At 60.8% G+C, this 9,949-nt stretch overlaps 1 protein-coding gene across 7 annotated transcripts in view; it reads right to left on the bottom strand.

Moving 5' to 3' along the window:
* Positions 1-202: 202 nt before the first annotated feature.
* The window catches only part of LOC133342113 (rho GTPase-activating protein 32-like), a 94,491-nt gene continuing 84,744 nt past the window's right edge, over positions 203-9,949 (bottom strand). For 6 of the 7 annotated variants that reach the window (XM_061551052.1, XM_061551055.1, XM_061551056.1 and 3 more), the window contains 6 exons: positions 9,145-9,457; positions 8,396-8,565; positions 7,746-7,823; positions 5,665-6,906; positions 4,153-4,532; positions 203-3,413 (listed from right to left, as the gene is read on the bottom strand). In XM_061551052.1, the coding sequence (XP_061407036.1) occupies positions 1,119-3,413; positions 4,153-4,532; positions 5,665-6,906; positions 7,746-7,823; positions 8,396-8,565; positions 9,145-9,457 (4,478 nt within the window). In that variant the 3' untranslated portion in view covers positions 203-1,118. The remainder of the gene's footprint in view (positions 3,414-4,152; positions 4,533-5,664; positions 6,907-7,745; positions 7,824-8,395; positions 8,566-9,144; positions 9,458-9,949) is intronic. The other variant, XM_061551054.1, reaches the window with a different exon arrangement.

Raw genomic sequence — 9,949 nt, 5'->3', positions numbered from 1 at the left:
TAAAGCTTCCAAAGCCTTTTTTCTGCTAATGTCTCATGAATTCGGCACGCGTTCTGGGTTACCAGACGTGCGGTGATGTTCGAACCAACATGCGCGTTTATGTTGGTATTCATTTGTTGTTACTCAGGGCTGGATTTAGGCAGGGGAAGGGGGCAAACGGGATATTTGTCCATAGTCCAAAACTCCAGAGGGACACACACAAAAAGTTATATTTGTTTTTATTCAGAAAAATCTGACTTGATTGGATCTTGTGTGTATCTGTATTTGTCTTGGGAGGAGGGGGTCTCTTCTCTGCCCTGGTGTCCCAGGAGCAACGATACCTAAACCCGGCCCTGTTATTGGTTTGCCGAACCTCACGTGATCGCAAATAGTCTTGCGTGATTGGTGGACTTGAACCCCTGAAACATAGTCCTTCCATCCCTGCATGTGGTCCCCATCAACAAACGGTGACAAACAAATTACGACAACGACGACTTAAAACGTACGGCTACGTCGCAAAATCAATGACGGCAAATATAAAATAAAAACACGCGAGTACTTTTAAAATAAAAATCATAGAAAAAAAAACATTTAAAATACATGGCAAGATGAAAATTGCATCCCAACCATTTCCCTCTCCATTTTGGGCTCAACGACACCGATGCGCGTGTCGCTAAGCCACCCGAATATCGCGCAGGAAAACCGAGTGTAACAAACAGGAAGGACATTTACAAAAAAATAAAACAGACATTAACTTAAACGAATCATAAATAAACGTGTTGGGCGCTGCCGCTATGGAGATGAAATCTGCCGCTTATCACTTTAACGAGACCGCACAGGGATGAGAGTTACGCATCGGGTCTGAGCTCAGAGCTAGAGTGAAGGTTACCCCCCCCTAGCATGCATGGGTTTTCTCCGGGCACTCCGCTTCCCTTCCGCACAGTAAAAAAAAACCCCACCCAGATTAGAATTGGCTGGACATCCCAAGCAGGACCGTCACTAAAAACAAAAAACAAGACAACCACAGTCTTGAGATTCCGCGAGTGAAGCTGTCCCGGGTAAACAAAGCATCAAGGTTAAGAGTTCACGGCTAGTGCCGTCAATCACCCCCCCACCCCTCCCTCAACGAGCGCGGGCGTCTACAGGTCAACCTGCAGCTCTGCTTCCGCCCGGTGAATCGACAGCTCCGCCGGGTAGAAGCCGCCCCCACCCTGCCTCACGTAGGGGCCGCCCCGAGGGCCCCCCGCGGGGGGGCCCGGCGACATGAAGTGCAGCGCGGCGGCGGGCGGCTGGTGCTGCGAGTAGAGCGCCGCCGGTGCCGGCGAGAACGCGCCGACCCTGCGGCCCGGCCCCCCCCCTCCGCCGATGTCGTCCGTCGGCACCAGGCTCTCGTACTGCGACGCCATCGCCGCCGCCGTGTTCGGCCTCTTGGGCCCCGGTGGCGCGTGGTGCTGATGCGGCGCCGGCGGCGCGTGGTGCTGGGATGACGGGTGCGCGTGCGTCTCCCGGTAGCCGGCCTGCGCGCCGCCGGCCGCCACCGGCAACGACTGCCGGCGTTCGTGGTGGTAGTGTTGCTGCTGCTGCTGCCGGTGCTCGGGCGCCACACTGTCCAGGTCCGTCGAATAGAACCCCCGCGCGGGCTGCGCTTGGAGCGGTGGCGGCGGCAGGAGCTGCCGGTGCGCCCCCCTCTCCGGCTCCGCTTTGCCCACATAGTGGACCTCCATAGGCCGCCCGTGCTCGTACCCGCCGACCGGCACCAGCGCGTACAGCTGCGGCGTCGGGCCGTCGGCGCCCCCTCTCCCTCCGGGCGGGCCCTTCCAGTTGGCGCCGCGCCTGTCCGTCACGTGGTACATGTGCTGCTGCTGCTGGTACTGCTGCTGTGTCTGAATCTCGGCTCCATCCAGAGGCGACACCAGCGTGAAGCCTTGCTCCAGCAGCAGCGAACGGCGGCCTGGCTGGAAGAAGCAGCCCTCGGGCATGAGGCCGAAGCGGCCCGGGTCCGACTTGCTCCGCAGGTGAACCGGCAAGGGGAAGGCGTCCGAGCCGCCGCCCAATGGCGCCGGGCCAAAGGCCCGCGACGCAAATTCGTCCCCCGACGGCACCACGTTGTCATAGCGCGAGACGAGCGCGGCAGACTTCGCCTGCTGCCGGGTGCGTGACTCCCTGCGCATGGGCGGGTGTTTGTCACGGGCGGCGCCGATGGCGGCCGCGGCGGCCGCGGCAGAGCGGCGCGGAGACGGCGGGACGTCGCGGCTAACGAAGCTGTGCTCGCGCCGGCCGGGCGCCGCCACCCACGTCGGCTCGCCCAGCGCTTGGCGCCCGCCCCACACCGTCGCCGCCGGCACTTCCTGCTGCTGCGCCATCGGCGGCTGCGGGGGGAAGTCGTCGCGCGTCGCGAACGTGTGCACGCGGCGCAAGCCGAACGGCGGCTGGGCCCCCCCGGCCAGGAAGTCCTGCAGCGTCTCGAAGTAGCTGCCGCCGCCGCGGCCGGCCGCGATAGGCTCGTACGCGGCGCTGCCTCGGGGGGTCTGGTACGCCTCGGCCGCCTCGAGGAGGAAAGCGCCGTTCCGAGGAGGCCTGGCGCTGCTGCCAGGTCTCTGCTGGGGGTGCGCCGCCATCGGGTGGGGGTCCGACAGATTGAGCTGCCCACCGAACCCCGGAGGAGGCGGGTAAGAAGCAAAGCGGTAATGCACGCGCCCGTTCTCGAAGTACGGCTGCTTGCTCATGACGTCGGTCGGCTGCTGCTGCTGCTGCTGGAGGTGGAGCTGGCGCGACTTTGACGGCGCCACGTACACCACCGTCTCGGGGCCTGGCGGCACTTCGGTTCGCAGCACGGGCAGCGAGCGACTGTTGACGGCGTCGCCGAACGCCCCGGGCGCCAGCGCCAGCGGCGTCCTCCCGTCCACGGCGCCGGCGCTGCCCGCGCTCGGCCAGAACGGGGTGGACACCGGCGTCGCCACCGCCGACGAGGGCGCTGTGGCCGGACCGGGCCCCTCCGTGCGCCGGCCGGCGGCGGTCACGAACGTCGGGAAGCCCTTGCCGTGCGCGGTGTAGGCGAGCGTCGTTACGAACTGTGTGGGCGAGCCGTCCGCCCTGTGCTGCTGCTGGTGCTGCTGCTGGTGCTGCTGCTGGTGGTGGTGGTGCAGGTAGTGGTTGTGCAGTTGTGACGACAGGAGGTCGGAGGGGAAGGGCGGCCGCGGGGGGGCGATGTCGGAGTCGTGTGCCGTGAGTGGGGGGCTCCACGCCCGTGCCACGGTGCCCTCGAAGCGGCGCTCGGAACCGTCCGCCGACAGCGACAGCTGCCTCCTGTGGCCGTGGTGATGCTGCTGGTGCTGGTGCTGGCGGTGGTGTTGGTGGTGGGTGGTGGGCAGTTTTGAGTGTTGCTGCGGTTGTTGCTGCTGCTGCGACGCCCTGTCCTTTTCCATCGCCTTCTCCTGCAGAGACAGAGTGCAAGTGTCAACAAGAGCTAGCCTAGTGATAGCACCAAGCTTCACGTGGGTTTAAATAAAACATTTTTTTTTTATCAATTCTAGACATTGTCAATCCACCAATGGATGAACATCCATGACTGCGATGGCAGGGGGTGTTTAAACACAATACTACGCTGGTCAGTGCGGACTGGTGAAGCAGAGGAGGGAGCAGGACCGATTCTGAAATTATCTTTCCACGGGAATCGAACTCGGCTTGCAGAGTTCAGAGCGCGGCACTCTAACCACTGGTGCTATCACTCCTCCGCTGAACACACATCTGTGTGTGAGCAAGTAACGGCAGGAAGTGGGTGGGTCTGTCAGGACACACGGTGCCGTCCACCGCAGAGATGCAGCGAGGAAACTTGCGTACAGGCAGAGGACGTATGAGAAATGGATTGAATGATGGAGCGGAATAGGAGGAGGGAGGCAACAGAGCTGACAACAATGACAAGGAAACATCAGCAGAAGATTAGATACGATGACAATGACGACTGCTGCTGCTGGTGTCACAAGTTTGTGAACAACGGCCTCCATATAGGGGCTGGACAGGAAGAGGAGGAATAGAGCATCATGGATAAATGTTGTCCCTGCCATAGGAATGCAAAACATGAGAGAGAGCGAGACGTCTTGGGGAGGCTTTCATCCAGCAGTGGATTGATCACGGCCCACTGATATCGATGACGGGATACGCGGGTGCACTCGCCTCCGCGTCGCGCCTCCCGCCCGCATCGTTGACGCCGACCAGCGGCAGCCTCTGCGGCCTCGCCGGCGCCCTGGCGGGCGTGTCCCCGTCCAGACTCAAGGCCCTGCCCAGTCGCTCGCCCCGTCCAGCGGCCGCCGCCGCGGCGCCGCCGCCACCGCCACCGCTCGCCCGCTCGTCCGCGGCCTCCCCGTGCCGCTGCTTCCTCTCCCTGCGGCTGTCGCTCGGATTTTCCGTCGCCGCCGTTGCCTCCGTCTGCTTTCTCACGGCGCCGTCGGACGATTCGCGAGCCGCGTGCTCCTCCGTCGCGTCCTCCGGAGGGCCCTTGGCGTCGATCCTTTGGGCGGCTGCCACGTCGCTCGTGGCTCCTCCGTCCTTAATGCCTGTTCGACGAGCATTTGAGAGGGACGAGCGTCAAGGATTCGCACGTACAGGGGGGGCGCTTGCTCGGCAATGAACTGCTGCAGTCAAACTAGAGGGCACCCCAGTGGCAGCCGTCCCTGTGCCACACAAGGCGTGCGCAGCACCGGCTGGAAAATAGGACTGAAGTCTGCCAGCAGGGGGAGATGATTGCTCCGTGTAGTCCCATTCGAGCAAATGGTGGGGCGTTTTTCAACTTTGGATCGTGAAACTGGCAACCAACGGACTACCCTTTTCAAATGACGTCACACACTACTAAGAAGCAGACGGTGCATATTTTATGGTTGATACTTATTAACCGAGGCAGCCTGGCAGATTTGAACCGCGAATCTCTGCGTGTTACCGCTGGGCGGGGATACTGACGTACAGACACGCAAAATGAACACACACACACACGCGTATACAGACACAAACCTGCGTAATGCACACAGACACAAATATACGCACAATTCAATTACACACAGACACATGCACAAAGACATCCATTGTCTCCCCGCTGCTGATGTTTACATACCTTGAGGCTGAGTCGACCTAAGGGAGGCCCAGGACCGGTTCAAATTACCGTCACCGATATTAGCCGTGAGTAGGAATCGAATTCAGAGTCGCCCAGTTCGCATTGCAGTGAGCCACGGCTCTCCATTGACACGGAATGACGCGTACAGACACAAGCCATGCACACTGCCACCCATCAATACACAAAACAAAGACACACACAAAGATCCCCCGTATAGCCTTAACAGGCTGTTTAGGCAAGTGCTGTTAGGCGAGCACCTATGAAGGCCAGCACGGCACACGAGGGGGTGGGTGGCCAGCACCACGCCCGACTGCCTTTGTCTCCCCCAGTGGCGATGTTCACACACCGCACCGGGTACTCATTTGAGGCTTACTGGACCAAGGGGAGGCCCAGGACCAGTTCAGATATTTGTCACCGGTGTTGGCCGTGAGTGGGAATCGAACTCGGGTTCCCGAGTTCGCAGCACAGTGAGCCACCACTCTCCATTGACACACACGGATTGACACGTACAGACACAAGCCACGCACATCAATCAATACACACGCACACCGAAACACAGAAACACACGCGCGCGTGCGCACCTTCCGCGGTCGGCGTCCGCGCCCTGCTCGCTGCCCCATCCACCGTCGACGAGAAGTTGACCGTGTGGGCGTCGGGCGACCACGTGACCCCCATGACGGGCGGCGACTTCCCCAGGTACTTGAATCCCTTTGCGGCGGCACCGCCGTGGGGAAGCGGCGACGCCGGCCCCGCGGACCCGGCGGGCCCGGCAGGCGCAGAGGCCGCCGCGGCCGCCGCCGGCGCGGCGGTCGTCGTCGCCGGCGTGGCCCCGATCATCTCGGACACGCGCGCCGGCAGCGTGATGGCGATGGGCTCGGAGATGCTCATGGGCGACGCCTTGGCCGAGTTGCGGCCCGCTTTCGGCGAGAACGCCTGCACCATCTTCTCGGCGAACGACACCGACTTGCCCGCCGCCCTCTCCTCCGACGCCGGCGTCGACGCCACCGCCGCCCACCCCTCGGGGCCGAAGAAGGGGCTCCGGAGCCGCTCGGCAGCCGGCGAGGCCGGGGCGGTGACGCCGCTGGCCTCCGGCGTCGGCGCCGCCTCCGCCTCGGCTTCCTTCCCCGCGTCCGCTACGACGCACTCCTGCGGCTTCTCCTTGCCCCTGCCCGATTTGGTCGGGGCTGGCGGCAAGCGGTCTTCGAGGACGACCGCGGCATCTGCGAGCGAACGCGGCTCCAGCGGGTTGTTCCGCCCGTCCGGCGAGGCGGCGCTGGCGTCGCTTTCGCGAGTTTGTGGCTCCCGCGAGGCTTGCCCCGTCGGCATCGCCAGCCGCCCCCCCACAATTCCCGCCTCGAACTCGCCGACCCGGAACACGGCCGGACTCCGGTGGGCGCCGGCGGACGAAGCGGACGACGACGCCGGCGACGACGCCGCCGACGAGGGCTTGCCGCCGCTGCGCGCCGGGCTCAGGTGGAATGCCATGGGGTCGAAGTCCAGGCCGTCGTCCCCGACGTCCGGGGGGTCCAGGAGATCTTCGTCGCTGCCGACGGATTCCTCTGCGGCGGCGGCGTTGCCCGTCCTCTCCGCCGAGCCGGCGCCGTCATCCCGAGCGCCGCCGCGATCAACCCTTCCCTCCGCCGCCGCGTTGCGAGAGTTGCTGTGACGGCGGGTGCCGTCGTGCCGGTCCGTGGGCGGTGACGGGGGGAGATTGTCGTAGGAGCCGTACTGCGAGACGTCGGAGAGCACCGAGGCGCAGTAGCTGGGGGACAGCGCGTCGTTGCTGGAGCGAGGGCGGCGCGGTTTGGAAGCCTTCACCTCGACTGCAACGAGACGGTGGGGAGGACGGTCACGAGAAAGGGCGAGTGATTAATGCGTTTTCATCGCCACCACCATCGTCATCATCATCTATCTGTGTTCCTGAGAGTGCCTTATTGTCTAAATGCATTTGCTTGCTTGTCTGTGGGTGTGCATGTCTGCGCGTCTCTATCCGTCTGTAAAGGGAGCGGTGGTGCAGTGGTCGGTACACTGCACGAAGAGCCCAGCCCCCTGGGTTCAATTGGTGGCCGCAGTGATGAGGAATAACTGAACCAGTCGTGGGCCTTCCCTAGGTCGACTTGGCCTTCAATACGTACCTGGTGCATTGTATAAACATGCCAGCCTTCATAGGTGCTCACACACGGTATTTACTCCGGCAGCTTAAGTAGGCTATGCAGAGTTCTGTGTATTTGTATATATTTATACAGATGAGCGCCTGCTACAGGATGTAAACATCACTACTTGGTTCCCGCTTACAACACTTGCCCTAAAAGTATATCAAGGCTATATGGGGGATATTTGTCTTGTCTTGTATGATGCATTGGGAGCAGTGGTAAGCTGGCCGGATGTGGTAAAGGCCACAACTAACGGTCGCTAACAGTGCTTTCGGCAACAGTCAATGTGCGTTTGTATGTTGGTCTTCTTTCACAACGTACGTAGCGAACCGTGCTAATCGGAGGTGCCGGGTAAGGACAACAAAATCAACATAACAAGCTGCATTGGCAAACCGCGAGTTTGCGTTGCCTTCAAGTTAGAAATGTAGGCTATACAGGGGATTGTTGCAGACGTGCGTGTGTGCGTGCGCGCGTGCATGTGTGTCCCCAAGCCCTCGAACTAGGCATACCCTCCGTACTATGCAGCGAGGTCAGTGACTCCTCGCTCTTCGCCGACCTCAGGCTCCCGCGTTCAGACCGCACCAGACCTACGGGTGGGGGGTGGACACGGGAACGCAGAGATAAAGCCGCAGGGAGATCAACGATCCAAGCCGCGGTCGAACCCCCCAAAGGCCACGTGCGGCTCGTGCAGCGGGGATTGTGAAGCGTAATTATTCTGACTTGCTGGGTTCTCCCGTCGATGCCCGGCAAAGTTTCAATCGAAGCGTCGTGTCTACGGGAAAACTCCAGTTATCGCGGGGTGATGTGAGGGACCACCTACACCCGGATCAAGTAGTCCGTGGTGGCCGCCACTTGGTTGTGTAAGTGTGTATGTTGCTTTTGTTGATAAAACCTGATTCAAAAGCTTCTTAACTCACAGGGTACTTGAAAATTAAACGAATGAACTGAAATTGATTTGCACGGCTGACTACGTTCGGTGCGAATCGGAGGTGGGGTGGGAAGGGACAACAAACAACAGACTCAACACAATCAGCAGTTATCTGGGGTTTGGACCGCAGATAATCCCGGATAACTGGAGTCCTCGCTCGTATAACCCCGGGGTAACAAAAAAAAAACCCCGGGCGTAACTGGATGCCGGGGCATCAGGATTGAATCTCACCGGGGAAGGTGGAGCACTGCGTGGAGGTGGACGCCGGCTCACTCGGGTTGCGCTGCAGCTTGCGCCTCGTGGCGCCGCCGCCCCTGCCCAGCTGGAAGAAGGTGCGCCAGCTTCCGCCGCCGGCCATGCGCTTGCCCTTGACCGCCGCCGGTCCGGCCCACAGTTGCCTCCTGCCGGCACCAGCGTCAAGGGGTCAGAGAGGCAGAGGTTAGGGGTCGTCGGTCGACGGAGTGAGCGACCCCTCCTTAATCGAAGTACAAAGAATCGCGTTGGACATCGTCACCGCCATATAAAAGAAAATATATTGGCGAGTGCATTGCCCGAATAGCTTTACCCCCCCACCCAGAATGCAGTTCTACGTTCAAATGTATCTATCTGAATTGACATCATTTAGGGAGTTTCGCTTAAGTTATCCAGATCACGAAAAACAAAGCAGTTTCTCTCGGTGGCAGAGCAAGCGAGGTGGTGTTTCGAGGTCAATTGAAGGCATCCCATGGACCGATATCGAACACAAAGGGCTTGCACTGCTCTGCGAGAGATCCGAATGCATTCTCCAAGTCATTCAAAGACAACGATCGGGAGAGGGATAAAAAAATGCAAGTATCAATTTAAAAGAGGTTCAACCTAACGGTTGCATCGCTCGTCAACGCGTTGCACCGATCGCGCGCAACGCGCGTTCACGTTCTTCTCTCTCCATCACCATCCCCACCCCGACGCGTGGCACCACCGCCGCCCCCCCCGCTACGCACCTCTCGCCGTGCATGTCCAGCGCCGGCGTGGTCTCAGCCGCCATCTCCCACGCCCGCCCGCCCTCCGGCGTAGCGGCCGAGGTGAGGCCGCTCGCTCCGCCAGCGCCGACGACGACGACGGTGGCGGTGCCACCGGGCGTCAGCGGGGCGGGGGACGCGTGCGGGGCGGCGGAGGCGGCGATGACGGCGGCGGTGGCGGCGATGGCGGTGGCGGCAGCAACGTCCCTCCGCGCTTGGGCCTCCTCCAGGCTCAGCAGTTTGGTGGACGAGGAGCTGACGAGGAGAGACTTAGGCCTCGGTACGGAAGCGCGACCTGTAACCGAACGAGCGAATTAATAAATGCGGAGGTCTCCCGACGCGCGCGCTCTTGGGCTGTACCGCATGTTTTGCGACTTGTCCGGCATTACGTCCGACGTTTCGCGCCACGAGCCGCCATCAAAATCCATGCAGCCGCTCGTGAATAGCGCAGGTTTCTCAACCGTCCCTGCGCGGCAGAACCCCCGAAAACATACGCACAATGTGGGGAACGTAATCGCGGCGCTGAGAATTCCAAAGCCGCGAGGCTGCCGACGTGGCCGACAGATGACAGTGCGGCAATTGAGTCCATGTGTGCGGCGGACTTCTCCCTGCGTTATCCCTCTGAATCGTGAGTTTTCTCCGGCTACTTCGTTTTTTGTATTTTTTTGCACAGTAAACCAAAATGCCGCTTCATTTTGAAGAGAATTGGTCAAGCGTTCCAATCACGAACCCTTATGAATTAAGTTTTGGGTTTTACGGACACAGTAATGACGTCGCTTCCAATCAG

The sequence above is a fragment of the Lethenteron reissneri genome, chromosome 13, assembly GCF_015708825.2.
Source record: "Lethenteron reissneri isolate LAM-NWPU_2019-01 chromosome 13, ASM1570882v1, whole genome shotgun sequence".
Taxonomy (NCBI): domain Eukaryota; kingdom Metazoa; phylum Chordata; class Hyperoartia; order Petromyzontiformes; family Petromyzontidae; genus Lethenteron; species Lethenteron reissneri.
The sequence above is the reverse complement of the archived record's forward strand: the minus strand, read 5'-3'. Positions and strand labels throughout refer to the sequence as shown.